The 18,789-nt window shown below is 31.0% G+C and overlaps 1 protein-coding gene across 2 annotated transcripts in view; it reads right to left on the reverse strand.

Moving 5' to 3' along the window:
- Nucleotides 1-18,789, reverse strand: part of LOC118187003 (RAB6-interacting golgin-like) — a 48,737-nt gene that overhangs the window by 13,251 nt on the left and 16,697 nt on the right. For both annotated transcript variants that reach the window (XM_035357179.2, XM_085825902.1), the window contains exons 2-4: nucleotides 13,048-13,360; nucleotides 7,438-7,560; nucleotides 5,979-6,119 (exon numbers count right to left, since the gene is read on the reverse strand). In XM_035357179.2, coding sequence (XP_035213070.2) covers nucleotides 5,979-6,119; nucleotides 7,438-7,560; nucleotides 13,048-13,360 — 577 coding nt within the window. The remainder of the gene's footprint in view (nucleotides 1-5,978; nucleotides 6,120-7,437; nucleotides 7,561-13,047; nucleotides 13,361-18,789) is intronic.

The following is an 18,789-nucleotide window of genomic DNA, read 5'->3' on the forward strand; positions in this document are numbered from 1 at the left end:
TAGAGAAAAGATATAAGTTGAAAAATTGTTTATTTATTAAAGTAATCGGTTTTTCAACTTATATTAAAGTCTATAAGTTGAAAAACCGATTTAAAATAAGTTGAAAACTTTTTCAGTATTCTATACAAAAATAATATAGTTTTTTTCATACTATTTAAATGAGAACCAATATACTAAGATCAAAATGTAGCCCTACATAATTGATGGGCTATTTTAGCCAGAGTGTACATCTGTCACGGACGGGTTACACTACTCTGGTGATGAGGCCTATTGGACTTGATCCCCACTTTAAAATCCATGCTGTGCAGGAGCCAAATCGTCTGTACGTTACTTGGGTACTAGTCTGGGTGTTGTAAGCAGTAGAGCAGCCACCATACTGCAATCTATTGAGACTCGTCCTCTGACTATCAGTTACTTTATTTTTTAAATAAGGATGAAACATTCAAGTATTCAAAAAGACTGAAATTTCTAAAACTCAAATCTTAGCCTCTTTATTCCAAAGGGGCTTTGTCCCTGAAGAATTATTGTTTTCGTTTTGCGTTGAAAACATTAAAAGGCTGTATCACTTTTCAAATCATTGCAACCAAATATTACTGCCTTGTATTATATTTGAAGAAATTAAATAATGATGAATCTGCATAAATGTATGTATGTTTCTTGCATTGTGATATAACAAGGGGACCTAGAGTCATCCAATTTTGAATGACATAATTCTATTGTGAATATGGGCATCTGGAGGCCCAAATTTGTTTTATTATCGATTTTATATTTTGTAAAACATTTAACAAAGTTTTGATTAACAAACTCAATGATTTAAAAGTGAGCAACGGCAACTCTCTACGGGGGAAAAGAACCTTTTTATCTCCAGTGCATGGAACTATGTATTGGAAATTCTAAAGATATGCTCATTTTAAAATTATTTTGTGACATTGCTGTTGAACTGAGTGTAAAAAACATGATATTTAATAAATAAAGGTAACATACAAAACGTTAAAATAAATGCCACTTTAGAAATAATTTAAAATCTAAAACCTTTCAGTTTTCAATGGCATCTGATCCACTAAACTTACCCTAAATACGACACTGTTTCAGCATGACATCTAACAAAAACCTTTCGGAACTCTCACTCAAGTAATTGGTGCACTCCGCTTTCTTGAAAACAACTCTTGAATTAGCTCGATAATTCTAGATAAATAGAATTCTTACTCAAGTAATTGAAGCACTGTGCTTTCTTGAAAATAATTCTTGAATTATATCGATAATTCTAGATATAGATAATTGCTCATGCTTTGGTTGCTGAATTTTGAAATGTTAATTGAAATCTGAGCTAATACTCAAATATGTTTATCAAATTTTAACTGTATTTTTGAAAAAAAGCATTCTTATTTTTTTTTTTTTTTTTCATTAAATAGAGATTTCAAACTCTATTATTATTTAAAAACTTTTAAGTCAAAGTTTCTTTTTTCTTCTGATTTTTATTTGAAAGATTCAAGAGATACAATGTTTGTAAAATTCGGAAATCTTTCATAATTCAGATTCAAATTGGCAGAAATTCAGGATATGAGTTATAGTTTTTAAAACACAAATTGAAAATTATACATAATTGAGATACATCATCGTAATGCAAATGAACATAGGTCCATAAAAAGATATTACATAAAATAGCAATGCTGAAACCTCAGAGATGCAATCAGAATGAAATCTCTACCCCCCCAATATCAACCTAATCATAAAAACTTCAATTAGGTCAATAAAAACAAAGTTTTATGAGCTAGGTATACCTGAAAGGATGATCAGCTATACAAAGAAAATTCACACTAATATTCCTGTCGTACACAAGGTGTATTTGAGATTAATGATGGGTATTTCCAGAAATATTAAACAAAATGTAATATAAAATATTATACACTGCACAAAAAAAGGGGGGACATTTCTATATCTCCAGTTGTACTGGTCCGATTGCAAAATTCAAATTGCGGTTTTCATGTCTCGAAAACGCGACTTAGGATACGTATTAGATTTATATATAGCATTGTTCTAATATTCGATTCTACGACTCAAATTATGCCAAATCGCAGAAGTAGTTTTTAAAAACTTTATACTCCTCAGTGTTAATTGAATTTGGTATATATTTGTTAATATCTATTTTTGGATTAAACTTATTTTATTCCTCCTTTCACATTTTGAAATTTAGTTTCATTCCACATAAAATTCACCCATTTTTATGATTTATTTTTAAAATATGTATTTTTAAATAATTTTTATAACTTTTTGGAAAAAAATTTTGAATTATAACCTATAAATTTTTTACATAATTGCCAACCTATGACACTCAAAAATCAGGAAATTTTTTAAAGAAATCAGGAGATTTTTCACAATGTTAAAAAGACTTTTTAAATGATAAAAATATAGTTTTTAATATTGAATTAACTTTAAATAGTAACTAATTCTTAAATGCAAGCAACACAAAAATACCTTACACATAAAAAACATTTTTATTACTTGCATCGTTTAAGAAAACAAAAAAAGAAAAAAAAAAGAAACTTTAATCAGTTTTCATACAAATGTAATAAACAGTAGCAGATTTTGCTTTATTTAAGAAACTTCATAATTTTGTTCATAGCAATTGCCACGTAGGCCTGCTTTCGCTAATAAAAGTTTATCTAATGTGTCATCACTAATATTAGATCTAAATTTAGTCCTCGGTTTTGCAACAACACTGAAAATCCTCTCACACTCTGCATTACTATGGGGAACTGTCAAGATGGCCAACATAATTCTAGACAGTTCACTATATTTTAAAATTCCATCAGCACCTTTCAGTTTTCCAATTAAACTCTACTGAAAACAAACTAAACAACAATTGGATACAGTTTCAAATTGGTATTATTGCTTCCATCCGTAGAGAGGCACAACGGAGGTGTTTTAATGCAATCAATAACTGAAGATTTATTTTTAAACCCATTTCTTTAACAATTACACCTGTTTTGGTTCTTGCACTTGAGTATTTCTTAGCGATTTCACAATCGGGAAACATTTTTCTAAATAAAGCTGCAGCGTGATAAGATGCATTCAGTGACAGGTTGTGCCGTAAAAAGGCAGAGAACAGACATTCTGCATTAATAACTTTTTGGTCCTTTGTTTCCAAAGAAAAAATTAATTATTCATTTTTTCAAAACAATTCATGTTGTCCTTGTGTTTTTGTGTACGCACATGTTTGAGAACATCGCCCTTCCACCATGCGAAATCAAAAAATCGCAAGGACAGGCATTACACATCACAAATTCATTACATTTCCTTGAGGAAATAATGGAAGGAAAGTCAACTGTTTACGATTTTTGAAACATACACAAGTATTTCACCTTTCTCGCAGACATAACAAAAGATGGTAATTTCTAAAACTATTTCTTGAAGGCACATGTACTCACACAACTCAGAACAAAATGAACGAAATACCTAAAGAACATCCAAATAACAGCTTGCTTTGTCTTCATTGGCTAATATATGCCAGATGACACGCAGTGGAGCTCAGTACCTATTGGAGAACTGGAGAATGACGTTTCTGGATACGTATATGCTCTCACTCACAAAGCAGAAGTTATCTGATTCGCAAGGTTTTGTTTGAGATATAATCTAGAGAAAATTCAATTGCTTTCAGACGTCCAAAATTCTCTTTTTTTTTTTTTTTTTTTCCTTTTTGTTCAGATAACAAACTATTAAGCGCCAAGTTCCATAAAAATCGTGAGGAATTTTAAGAATAAGAAAAAGTCGGGAGAAATATATTGTAAATCGGGTTGGCGGGAGAGCTGTCGAAAATCGGGAGTCACCTGCCTAAATCAGGAGAGTTGGCAACTCTGTTTTTAACATCAATCAAGTAGATGTATTTCTGGGCAAACCTGCAAAAAATTAAGAGTTTTTTATCCAAAATTTTCTAAAATATACATGAATTTAAAAAATGGTGCGTTTAGAAATATTGCATATTTGTTATAAGCAATAATAATGCCAAATGTGGTTTACGCACCTTGTTAAAATTATTTGAAAGTATGAAAGATGACTTTTCCCCCTGTTTGTAAGGAAGGAAAGTTTGTAAGGAAGAAAGGAAAACAAATTGCTATAAATTAAGAAGTTTGCCAAGTGAATTATTCTTAGTGAAAACTGGAAAAAAAAAAAAAAAAAAAAAAATGTGCCAAGTTAAATTTTTGAATTTCTCCATAAATTTCACACCAAATTTTACAAATATTATTTAGGAATAATTTGAATCGTATAATCGAAATATGGAAAAGAAACTGGCATGTTATTTCAGCAAGAGTCCAATTTTTGTGTAAAAATCCCTATATTAAGAGCAATGTTATACATAAATCTAATATGTATCCTCAGTCGCACTTTCAAGACATGAAAAACGCAATTTGAATTTTGTCAACCGGCCCAGTAGAACGGGAGATATGGAACTGTCTCTCCCATTCCTTTTTTTTTTTTTTTTTTTTTTTTGCCTTCGCAGGGTACAAGCTCTTATAGATTGGATGCCAATGTTACTAATCAATTTAAAATAATGAGGGTTTGAAAGATTTCCTGCAGTATTTGGAAAGCTATAGTAGAAAATCAAACACTGTAATTTGAAATTTTACACACTAAAGCAGTAATAGAATTTTACAGTGCGCTACGTGAAGTTTATAGTAGTTAGAATAAACTGTAGTATAGTCTTCTGTCGAGCTACTGGCTTTTGTAAAGAATGTGTAACAAGGCAGGAAGAAGCTGCCTGAAATAAAATAACATCTGAAGGGAAAAAAATTACAGTGCATTATTTTCTAACTAACCTTCACATCTGTCTTTTGAGCTATTCTTATGTCCATTGACTGGTTTGAAAACAACATGGTCATTATACTTCGCACAAATCAAATTATTTACTATTTTATTTGCTACTGTGATGACTGGTGTACATAAAAGAACGTGGGTGGCCGGACTCTCATGATACCATGATTAATATTTTAAATTCCTCAAATTTATTGTAAGTATTTGTCTTATGTAAGTACTTGGCAAGTATGAAATAAAAATTTTATTAATCATTGAGCTTTTTTTTTAAATTTGGGGGCAGCAATCCTAGGAAATTATGCGGGCAGAAAAATGGCCTAGGAACGACCCTGGATGCAAGATGGACAAATTGAAATAGATTAAATTATTATGCACATAAATTAATTTAAAAATTAAATTACTCATTGATAAAAGGATGCGTGTCATTGCATGTGTTCTGTTTTGAACAGCAAATGTATTTTGAAAACAATGAAACACTTGTTTGTTGCAGTCAAGTTGCACTTAAGGGGTCAAACAGCCTTGAGCGCCTCGCAGGCTGCAGTTAAGGAGCCTGAGAGCCACAGTTTGGCGATGCCTGTACTATGCCATCACACTAAGAAATTCGTAACTTTCATGTGATAAAAAATGCCATCACACTAGAAATTCGTAACTTTTGTGTGATAAAAAATATCATAATTTTAAATTGTTTAATTTGTTCTTTTATAGAATATAAAATCCTCTACGTGTTTCAATTTTAAACATGTTGTGGTGTGTTTTAATTTTAAACAATCTGTACAATTTTTTATATTATTAATTTAATTGTCGCAGACAAATCAAAAACACTACTGATGGACTTTGCATTCCACAATTTCTATACATGGAATCATAAAACATGAGTTAGTTCTAGAAATATAAATTCATTATCTGAAATCAGAGTGGTTCCATTGCTGCCAATTAAAAGGGATTATACTGTATATAGACTGATATATGTATTCAAAATTCAACTGCAAATTACTACACACTAGCTGTCACTTTTATTTCAATAAAAAAACATACAGAAAAATACTTAATACAGAAATTACTCACATTTTTTAATATATGTAAGCAATAAACAAAAATGCATTTAAAATGGCATAATTAGCGAGTCACTTATTTTAAAATTTATATAAATTATCGAAACTTATGCTTACTCAGCTTCAGAAAATTCCATACTTGCTTTTTCAATGTAATTGCGTAGTATGGAGACATCGGCACTTAAAATACTATCAAGACGATTTAATTCTGCTGTAATTTTTGCTAATTTATCAGTTTCTGCCTGTGTCCTCTTTTTCCTATAAATTGAAAAATCAGTTTCTTAATTAATTTTGTATTAATGCTCAAAGATTTTCTCATTCTAAAAAGGGAAAAATACATTCAAAATCGGAGAAAAAATGTATAAGTAAAAAATATTCAGTTTTATTTTGAAAATGATAGTAATACTTCTAGAGAATAATATATAAAAATTACAAAATTTCTTCACCTTAACCCTTTTAAAAAATATCAATACATTGTTTAAAAATCTTTATAAAAGTATTTTTAGCAATAAAAGAACGTTTGAATTGTGCAGAGCGATATATTTTCTGTTTTTATGTAGTACTGTAAAAGGTACAAAAAAGCAAAATGACAACTGCTTGACAATGAATTCAGTACTGTATTATTTGCTAAAATCATTTTCAGGTTCTTCCTTTTGTTCATAAAATTCTTATCTTTTTTCTTAAATATCATATGCTACCACAGTTAACCAGACAAGTAAAAAAACAGTTTGAGTGTAAAGGATTGGATTATTCAATTATGGCAAAGCACACAAGGGCTATCTGCCTAAGGGAAAGGATGCCTTCATGGAGGACTTTCTAAGGGAAACTGGCTCGTATACACGTTACACATGGGGAAAACGCCCATGCAGCCAGCCCGTTCGTGGGATTCGAACCTCGGGCTGAACTACCAATGTTCAGCATCTTTACCGCTTGGCCGCTGGTGGGCACAGTTTGGGTGTAAAAAGGAACATTACATTATAATGCTATACATTGCTATCAAGGGAAATAAGGATAATTTTATATAATTTTTATACATAAAACCCTGCTGAAAGAAAAAATATTAAATGGAATATTGGGTGAGTTCAAGATCAAAACTGCATAACATCTCTAGATGGATTAACTGAAATCTATGTGGTTCAGACATCCATGTATACTGTTATATCCGTAACTCAAGTTAACTGTTGCCAGCTTCTAAAGTCATCTGAATGAAAAAGATGATGAAAGAGTAAAAGTGTCATATTTGTGATACTAGGAAGAGTAACTAGAATCCTACACTGACATGATATATCAATAAACTGTCTTTTAAGACTCATCTGCAATGCTTCTGCCACAATTTAAGGTGCACTGCTATGGGAACAATGCCAAATTATAAAAAGACATGTGCTGATTTACAAAAATTTTAATCACGTTCAAAAAAAACATTTTAGTGTACTTCGTTAAATGAAATGCAACCAAAAACTGGAATATGTTTGACAGATGAGCTAAACTAACAATAGTTTCATATGCACAGACCATTTTTTAAGTTCATAAAAACTAGTATTAAATTTCATAAAAAAATAGTAAAATCCAAACTCACTTATCCATGATTGCTTTGTTTATAAGAGCTCTACGTCTTGCATTTTCTGCTTCTATGCGTTTTTGCCTTAATTCAAACACTTCTAATGGTAGCAGACTTTGATCTTGTTCTTCTCTTCTTTCACTGCAAAAGCATCTATTATTTCAGAATATATACTTTTCTCCCTAAAAATTATATATCACTTTTGAAATCTTTCCACAAGTTAATCACACACACAGACACACACATGAATTAAAAGAATGACAATAGTTCTATTTTATACTATTGTGATCCTTTGTTTTAAAAACACCTAGTAAGTTTCTTAATTTCTAATAAAACAGCAATAATAAATATAATCTTAAGTCATAATAAAACAGCAGCAGATTAGTTAGATAATTATTAAAAAGTTGATATAAATAATTCTACAAAATTATGTATTGTTTAAAAAATAAATATGCAGGCTCGATATTATTGCTTAAATAATATTCATATTGCATAAAATTTTCAACACATTCATTGATGGCCATATCATTCTTAACCGCTTGCCTAGTTATTCCATGTTAAGTCAGTCGTTGAAAATTTGTTCAAAATAAATATCATGAGCTAACTCATGACTCATGGTTCATAACATACTTTTTATTTATTCCGAATAAACTCATAATATGTTTTGTGGCTATACCAGTGACTTTCATGATGTTTTGTTATCAGAATATGAGAGTTTTATGCCATGCCTCTTTCGACTCGAAATTAATCTAAATCTGAGTCGAATTAATCCATGTTTTGATTCCAAAAAAACAAAATTAACAAGTTTTTGATGGCTGATCATTGTTGAAAATTTAATCACAATTTTTGTTTCTGATCTGCAAAAAATTATCCAGAAAGCTTCTTTCATTGGTGAAGTGGATTTTCTTGAAGCTTTTCACATTCTCAAAGATTTATCTTTAGTTAATTTTATAAAATATTATTAAATCCAATCCAGTCCTTCACTTTTAAAATTCTGTTACTTAATTTTTCAATTTTCATTTCTATTCCTGCTGACAGATGGCACTACCTCTTGTTCACTTTACTCCTTTTGAGTATAAATACAGCATTCCTGTCTGCCGTCGAAATCGACAAAATCTTGACTAAAATCTATGCCAAACATAAGGTTGTTGTTTTCCCTAATTTTATGTTTTACTTAGTATGTTCTCTTCTGTCTTGATAAATAAGCATGCCTTAAGATAAAGGATATTATAAAGACCGATACATTACACCATTCCATGTTTTATACTTCTGATATCACCATAGTCTGTATTTTGCATTTAATGGCAATAAAATGAAATTCTATTAGCAATTCTCTTATAAATATTTAATTTCCACAGCCCCTTCATATTGTTTGAGCCAAAAATGGATTCTAAATAATGTGTGTTATGCCCAACAACCACATTCATATATCAGTCTTTTTCTCCAAAATACAAATTCTGTCTGACAACAAGATCTCTTATTAAGTTTTATTTTCCTTCTACAGCTGTGTCTTGTAAACAATATTTTACCATAATCATAGCCTACTCTCATAATTTTAAACACAATAAATCTCTATATTTCCCATAATTTTGCAGCTTATGTCACACTACATTAACTAGATCAGCATTTACGATTTGCCTTTGGGGGGGGGATTCAGTTGGATGCCTCATTTTACCTTCAACCAACTACTGTATAGTGCAGGGGTTCTCAACCACAGGAAAATGTATTTAGCCTTTTATTTATCTGTTATGTATACAGTTACAGTTTATGAATATAAAATACAAATTTTATTCAAGTTTTGGTATTTATCAACATTTCCTATGTTTTCTGTTGTTTAAAGTCTCTTTGAGGGGCAGGAAAAAGCAATAAACTTTTTCAGCAAAACTTTTGTTTTATTTACTATATGAGGTGTTACAACGAAGTTATTTGCGACAATTACACATATTTTGTCCAAGATGCGTAAAAAAAATGGCCCCTTCTGGTGGTTAGTGTCAGTGACCATCGCCCACAGAACACATCCCTACGAATCAGTCTCTGTGGTACTCATGGAAACAGTTTTTCTTTTTCAAGCAGAGTGCAACTTTGAATGTGCTGCATTCCCACACTGTTCATACAGGCATTTTCTTAGTGCTGCAGACTGCACATCGTCGTGATGTTGTCTTCGATGGCTGATGCTTATTTTCTTGAAGACGAATTGCTGCATCAATTTTCTTAATGCTGCAGAGTTCACATCGGTGTGATGTTGTCTTCGATGGCTGATGCTTATTTTCTTGAAGACGAATTGCTGCATCAACTACTGGCTTATGTTTCTTGATTGCCATAATAATAATACAAGCTACAAGGAAACTTCAGAAACGGTCAGTCTTGAAAACCACTCACACGAGTGAGTAAGACGTTCAATAGAAAAGGTTGTTACTGTAGGTAGCCACCACCCTTCAAAAAGTTAATTTATAATAAAAGTTTTTAGAAAAATCCAAATTTGATACGTATTTTTTTCAGAAAAGAGGGGGAATGATCTTGTATCAATGGTGTAAGGGTTATATCAAGCTAAAAAGTTTGAGAAATAATAGTTAGCACTGCTGCAGTTTGAATCTTGGAGAAGGCTTGGATGTTCATTAGTGTATAGTGTCTTTGCAGCATTAAGCACTTAAAATAAATGGCAAGCTAAAGTCCTCTAGAGCGGGCTGGGGGACTCTTGAACCTGCCCCTGGGACATTCTTCTTCAAAATTGGGAAGAAATGGCAAAGCTGTACTGTAACCTGTCACAGGTCAAATGCCCATGACGATGACAGATGCACTACTGGCCACGATAAAATTTGTGAATTTGATCTGATGTTAACGGATAAGTCAGAACAACATCTTTAATTTGAACTAATTTTTTCAAATTTTTAAGTTAAAATGTACATAAATACGAATTTGAAAAATAAGAGCAACAATATTATTCAAAATATTAGATTGTTACCTTTAAATTTTGTTATGTAACGAAAAAAATTTGATTTTTTTAATGAAATGTAGTTATTATTTTGTGCAATTCCCATATAAAATATTTTGTCTTTATTTGAATGATGCCAAAAGTCTTTCATTTATTTTTCTTTCTAAACGGACGTTAGTTTGCTGCTGCTTTTATCAAAAGTTACATTCACTGAAAAGTTTACTATATAACACTATTATCATAATAGCTATCATTACCGTTAATATTATCACTTTGAAAACCTATAGAACAACTATCTAAAGGAACAAATTTTAAATTTATGTCATTTCCAAACTTTTACTTATACAATGAGTGTAACAGATTTTTAAAGTAACTAAATGTTATAACCTACATCTTTATTATTATTATTATTATTATCTTCAAAATTATATTACAGTCAAAAGTCGTTAATCCGGAATGATCTATAATCCGGATCTCAAAGCTACAAACTTTCTTCGCATGTGTCAATGCATAATGTGTTCACACATGTAAATATCCGTTTACGCATGCACGTTTAATGTATAACGGATGGTATAAGCTAGGCTAAAATTATCTAATTATCTATTTCAGTTAATGTTGCAGATTGCGTTGTTCCTTAATATTCTAATTGGATCCGGATTATTATTTTTTGCAGACTGTTAGAGCAATTTTACAAAAAGTAAGCTTGAACTTTTGTTTATGTAGAAAAGAGTTTCCGATTCTGGAGCTACCAAAAGATCTACAAAGCAAAAGCATGTTTCGATGTCCATCAAACAAAATGTGGAATTGCTGCAAAAAATGGATAAAGGCATATCCTTTGATTCTCTAACCATTCCGAAATATGTTTATCAATTTCACGCTGTTCTGCGGCGAGGGGGTACGCGCTGTGCAATGAACTGGGTCTGTCAGCACTATCCTTATCTTCAGAGCAGATGTTTTCATTTTATCCGGCTTATAATTCCTCACTAAATGTAGTATTTCATCTCAATGTACTCCGTCTTTGATATGATTTAAATCAAATTCATTATAAATGTCACGAATACACATCAAATACTTTTCTGGTTGCAATTTTCTAATTTCGACTATGCATAATGTATGCTTTACGACTATGCGTAATGCATGTGCGTTTAATGTATAACGGACGGTATAAGCTAAGATAAAATTATCTAATTATCTATTTCAGTTAATGTTGCAGATTGCGTTGTTCCTTAATCTTCGACTTGGATCCGGCTTTTTTGCAGACTGTTAGAGCAATTTTATAAAAGTAAGCTTGAACTTTCGATTATGTCAAAAAGAATTTCTGATGCTGGATACTGCCAAAGGATCTACAAAGCGAAAGCATAATTCAATGTCCATCAAACAAAAAGTGGAATTGCTGCAAAAAATGGATAAAGGCATATCCTTTGTTTCTCTAACCATTCTGAAATCTGCTTATCAATTTCACGCTGCTCTGCAAGAAAGGGGAAGGTCGTGGTGCACAATGAACTGGTAGTTGATATCTCAGCACTATCCTTATCTTCAGGGCAGATGTTTTTATTTTATCTGGCTTATAGTTCATTACTAAATGTAGTATTTCATCTCGATGTACTCTGTCTTTGATATGATTTAAATCAAATTCATTATAAATATCACGAATACACATCAAATAGTTTTCTGGTTGCAATTTTCTAATTTTGACTATGCGTAATGTATGCTTTACGCATATGTGCATTGCAAGAAATGTTTAATAAAATAAACAAATAAATATTAAGCTTTTCTTTTTGTTAATTTTGATACCCTTTAGATCATAATTGCTCTTTATTTCATAAATTACGGTTTCATATTTTTAATTTTATAATTTCTGCATGCCATCTTACCAGATTTAAACTGATGATCTATAATCCGGGAAAATCGATAATCCAGGATCGCCGAAGTCCCGACGAGTCCGGATTGAAGACTTTTGACTGTATTTTTCTTTGGCGAAGGTGTACACAGTAACAAAATAGTTTTCTTTTATACATAATGAAAGATTATAATAATACAAACCTGGTTTCAGAGTTTTTCATGCCCTAAGTGATCAGTACATTTAGCAGCATATAAATTGAACATATTAATTTAAAGTATTCATTTGTAAAACTAACTTAGCTGCTGCTGAAGACAGCTAGCAGCTATATTATCTATGCTTACTGCCAACCCTAGATAAATAAAATACTGTTACACATGCTAATCTTGTTCAATACTGGTATCTCTCCGATTCAAATAAATCACATGCAATCCCTGATATAGTTTAACCGCATCCGCAACCATGAGCGCAAATACACATGCGCCATTCAGACCAAATTATTCTCAGAATAGGAGGAAGAATGTGAACTTTCTTTTCCTCGAATGTAAATTCTTTCTTTCCAGAGAAGAGAAGAGTTTCATGTGACCTTTTATGTCGCAGCAAGTAATAATGCCCATTTTGGACGAGTATATATGTTTTGGCAGAATGCTAGCCATGGTTGTGTTTGAGACAATCGAACTATATAATCTTTATTTCTTAAAAAAAATCCTTTTTTAGAATTTTACTACATGTTTAAAAAACAGTTATTATCAACTCATTAAACATATTCTATCATTCTATTTAAAAAATCTCAAGATTCTTTGTAAATTAAAAGCATAAAGGTATATGAGATCACATTAAAAAAAGTAATACATACGAAGAAATGTCCTGAATGACTGTAACATCAGGATCAGATGTTGATAATGTTGGTGGCAATTGTTTGGCATCAGTTTCATTCTGCTCATCAGTTGAACTTTTGCATATAGAATCACTAGGATTTTCAGTAGATGATGATCTTCTCTCCAGTCTTGCTAACTTTTTTGCTTTACTTTTTGAAACAGAAGCATCCCTTTTCATTTGTTTATCAAGCAGACATTTATTGTCATTCAAGTCTGAAAAATCATCTTGGTTTACACATTTTGGAGATTTAATTTTCATTGGCCCTCGATTAAGGTTCTTAGCTGATGAAACTAAAAATTAAAAATTTTACAAAATTTCAATAAAATAAATACACAGTTGATAAAAGAATAGCAAAAAGAAGCTAAAAAAATTTTAATCATATGAACAATTTACAGTTTGGGAAAAAGTACTACCTGTAAACTACCACAAAGTGCTAATCCTTTTTACAATAACTACAAAATGCTCCTTTGTTTATTTTTTTAGTTAAAGTTGTAGCAGAATTCCATAACTAAAGGGAGCAGAACTGCTCCATTTAACTTATTTTTTGAGGGGAGGTTAACCATTAGAACTATTTTTATTAGTTACGGTAAAAATAAATATGTACAATAACATTAAGCAAATCTATACAATAAAAATCCATCTGTATTACACTGCTTGATTGAGAAAATGTATTGGTAGCCAAATTTCTGTGGGTTATGCAAATGGTTGCATTTTCAAGTCAGTCAGATACTTAGTATGTGGAATATAAGCATCCAAACAATGTATGAAAGCATCATATCTGCTAAGATATGCAAGTTTTTCTGCAGTTTCTGAGTTTGATGCATAAAAAAAGAAAGATAATGCCATTATGATGTCATCGTTCTTAGTATTATCAAATGAGTTCACAAGAGGCCCTCATGTTAGGAGCCCACCATATCTGGTTGTTCCTGCAGAGGGTGTGCATATTAATAGCATAACTTTTTTTCAAATTTAGGGACAATGGACCTAAGAAAGAAATGTGCAGTGCTATTAGAGATCCAAAACAATGAGATGTACATCAGAGCGCATTAATCACCAAATATGACATCACTGAGAATAACATACAATTTTACAATACAAAATACTAAAGATAATGTATTTAAGATCACTTACTTTAATTCATATTAAAAAATATGCGTTTACTTTAAAATAAAACAAAGAAAAAGGAGCTAAATTGAAAAAAAAAAATTTTGAAGATTATTTTCAGACTCACCAAACAAGATGTTATATTTTCTCACAATTTAAATTCAGTGGATTCAATGCAATTTTAACATATTGGCAAAAATCAAGGAATTATATGGTTTCAAATAAGAATCAAATATCATATATCCATTTCAGAGTTGTTACAAGAGTTATCAATATGTCTTCACTGTATTTGGAAGTACATTAGAACTCTGATAATAATCATAAAATACATGTAACCTGCACTCATTTTTAGAGGTTAAAAAAAATTTTATTTTCAGAAAATTCAGCGTGATAAATTTAATGGTCATATTTTCCTAGTGTAAATAATATTAGTAAACTTTTTAACAAAAGTACACTACATTTATTGATTAATGAAGATAATTTATTAAATTTAAAAATTTCTCATTTCATCATTATTTTTGTGTGTACATTCAACTATCTTAATACTAATTTGGAATTTATGTGTTTCACCAATATATAAAGAATTAATTTATTCACAGCTTCAGCCCCTGAGTTTCATACATTGTTAACACCAGGCTGGTTTTTAGATTCATGGTCTGGATTAACTATTAATTTGTCTGGTTTTTGTAGTAGCTTTTCTGGTTCATACTGGTTTTGTAGAAGTTTAAATGATTGATCTGCTTTGAAAATGTGTTTTTATTTTAGTTCAAATCTTTAATTTAAAAAATTATGTTTCAACTATACAAGACTGCTGTAAAACTGATAAATATATCAGCAAAATTGACTCCAAAGTAAAAGATATTTTTAATAAAGGAAATAATACGAAATTTGGATGACACATAGCACAAAAAATAATTCACAGATATTGCCTTTTATATGTAAAAAAAAATGGAAATTTTCAAACATTCAGATGATAATGGCATTTATATTTAGCATTCCAACATCCAATACATACACTGAATCATGTTTCTCTTTAATGAATAACTTATGTAGGATAAAAGAAACAGTTTAACACCAAAAAATGTTAAAGCCAAATTATGGATATGTAGTAGTAGTATAAAAATTAAATGTAAAAAATTTTTCAAAGAAAAAATTAAAAATACAAAAGTTTTAGGAGCTGCTAAAAGCAACCAAAGTACATTCTTTTCAGTTAACAGGATAATATTTAAGTGCCAAATGAAATTTAGAATAGCCAAAACAAAATATGAAGCTGTTGATGTTAACGCAATTAAGCCATTGTTCTTTCAGCAGTTTTGCAAAGATTTACATACAATAAATTTTGTGAGGTAGCAATACATTTCTCTAACAGGAAAGAAATTAAAACTATGCAAATTGTTATGTAGTATTTTGTACCTAATTGTGAGTAAAAGTTAAATTTTTCGTATTGCAATAAAAGCTTAGTAGTCAAAATTTATAAATATTTCCACATTTACGTGGTTTGAGTCACTAAAGTAAAAGAGTTATGTGAATTTGTAGATGTAGGGTATAAAAAAATTCTTTAACATGAAACATCAGTTTTCCTTCTCTACTTCCACCTACTGATATCTTCAGGTATGGAAAAATAGTTTTTACAGTTTTTCTAATAATGACTGTGGTAATGTTGTCTGTGGAAGGGCAACACAAATTATTTAATAAAGCTACCTTGATTATGAAAAGTACAAAAGCAAGTGCAACTGCTATTATCAGCAAAACTGGAAAATTAAGAACAAATCTTGTGGAAAGGCATGATAATAAATTCATGCCTCTAGGAAACAGAATCTGTTATATTCAATAAGCAACAGTGAATTAACATGGTCTGAAATTAAATTGTCAGGTGAAAAAATTAATGCAAATAATACAATAAACATGGATCAACTTTTTGATGAAGTAGTGATTGCAAGCGTATTTTGGTCAACTAATTATGAAATTTAGAAAAATAAAACATGCAAAGAAAAATAGCTACAACTTTTCAGTCATCTCAAAGAAAAAACACTTCATTACCCAATCTTTTTTAAATGTTGTGTAGTCAATTTAGATCTAGCGAATTTTTAACTTGATTAACGTTTTATTCAAAATTAATGTATCAGTTATTCCAAATTATAGTGCACAACACTCATTTTATTTAATCAATGTATTAATTTGTTCTTCTACTAATTGTTGTTTTTGTAAGTTAAGTTTAAAACTATTTCTCACTCATTATTCTGAGCTGCACGAATGAGACACAGGGCAACCGGTCAAATTTCTATGTAATATTGCAGTTTAAAATTGCTTAATATGTTTATTTATACTTGAAACATAGACTGTTAAAAGAAGAAAAATTATATCTTTCATTTGAGGTTACTTTCATTAAGAAAGATGAAATAGATTTTGAGATATGCCTGTTTAATTATCTAAGTTCTGTATTCTGGTTTAAAATGTTCTGGGGGTTGATTTTGTCACTTTTTAACGGTGTATGTGTTGTTCTTTCCTAAAGGTCAGCTTTTGTTTCCTGTCGTGGAGTGGAGAGATTTGGGGTTAATACTTTCCTTAGCTGCTTGACGAAAAGGGGTCTGAACTGGTTTGAACTTCTGAGTTTCCCTCAGAAGTTCAAACCAGTGAATTTTTTTCTACTATTTTCTTCACAGCGTTTTTGAGTGGGGTTTCTCCCAAAAATTGGTGATTTCTCTGGATTACGGAAGCCATTCAGATTAAAAACTGGCTGAGCATCATTTTTTGCTCTCTTGCCTTTTTTGCTCCAGATTTCGGTGGTAACTTTTGTTGTGCAACAAGGGGCAGTTTTGCCAAGCCGGTTTAGATTATTATGATGGAATATATGTAAGTGAAGTTTTTTTTACATACTCTCCATGCCATAATAGCCTGTGTAGTTGAACTTTTTTTTTTTTTTCCTCATTAACTAAATCTAATATTCTGAATATTCCCTAGTCTAAGAGTTTTTCATCACTTCAAGAGTAATGGGTCTTTCCTCATCGAAAAATGTTGCGACGGAGAGCCGCTTGGCTGAATCATCACAGGGGTCAACTAACCATCTGAATATTCTCTACAGTTTCTCCTTGAATGAAATTTAACAGTTTTCATCTCTTCACAGGTAGCGGGTCTTTTTCATCCAAAAATGTTGCGACGGAAAGCTCTTTGGCTGAATCATCCCAGTGGTCGACTATCAATGTCCGCTTGACTAGCCTAAGCCAGTGATCTGGCGTGTTGCTGTGAAGACAGACATGAGTTTCATTTTCCTTGGAACTTTAGCATCCACTTCTGCTTGTGATCCAGAAGTCTCCGTCTACTAAGGAATCTTGCCATCCGTTCCTGTTCCACCATTCTGGAGAGTCCTGGTCTTCATGAAGAGTTAACCCCTTGGCCTACATGATATCTGCCAATTGTGCAAGCTATAGTAAAAAAGAAAGTCGGATGCGTGCCGTGCCATTCAACTGTTCAGCCATGTAGCTGAACTGGTGTAAAATGTACACTTTTCATGACATATATATATCAGTGTAATGAAAGAAACTGTGAAATAATAAACAATGTTTAGGTACAAAAAAATAATTTTAAGATGTCTAGTAGGGTGTAATCATAATCAATTGATCAGTTGACAAAAATAATTGCATTATGGGTATAAGAGTTTGGCATGATGGGTATAAGAGTTTTTTAATTCTTTATATGAAATTATATTTGAAACGTGTGAACGTAACGATGCTTTATGGGGAACTAAAGTAACAGATCATGCAGTTTTGTCAGAAACAACTGAAAAAATAAATAAAAAATACTGACATTACAATCAAAGGAAAAATATTCGATGTAGAATAACTCCTATCACCTGTTCTAATACTAATAAGTGGCATTTTATGCACAAATTCCTCACCACGAGTCAGACTCGTGGCTTTTGTTTATGACACAAATTCTTTATCATGAGTCAGACGCGTGGCCTATGTTTATGACACAAATTCTTTACCACGAGTCAGACTCATGGCTTTAGTTTACGACGCAAATTCTTTACCATGAGTCAGACTCACGGCTTTTGTTTATGGCACAAATTCTTTACCACGAGTCAGACCCATGGTTATAGGCCAAAGGGTTAACATAGGTAAGTTTTTTGTTTTGTTTTTCTTAACTAGGTTAATTTGTAAAGGTTAATTAATGTCAGTAATTTTTTTAAAGGTAAAAGTTAAAGTTTAAGAAAAAAAAAGGAGAAATAATTAATACTTGGAATGAATTTTATTTATCAATATTAAGTGCAATTGTGTGGAAGATAAATCAATTAATCCCACTATTTGATGTGTGACCACATCTCCGGTTGAGCGCAATGTTTTCTTTAGGTTGGAGATGCTCTGGAAGTTGATGTTATCGCTTAATAGTTAAACATGCATTACGATATTATTCATTTGATTTTTTTTGTATTTGCTATATGAAATTCATGCAATATTTGTTCTTTGATATTTGTGCAACAGTTGAAAAGAAAAATATTGTCTCTTCTTATTTAAATTAATTGAACTGCCAGAGGTTGGTTTGGCCCCCTCCTGATTAACTTTAAGCTTGTAGAAAAGTAAAAGTTCCAGTGCAATAAAGAACCCATATACAGTCA

The sequence above is a fragment of the Stegodyphus dumicola genome, chromosome 10 (genome assembly GCF_044657685.1).
Source record: "Stegodyphus dumicola isolate Sdum_Otavi_A_Nest chromosome 10, ASM4465768v1".
Lineage (NCBI taxonomy): Eukaryota > Metazoa > Arthropoda > Arachnida > Araneae > Eresidae > Stegodyphus > Stegodyphus dumicola.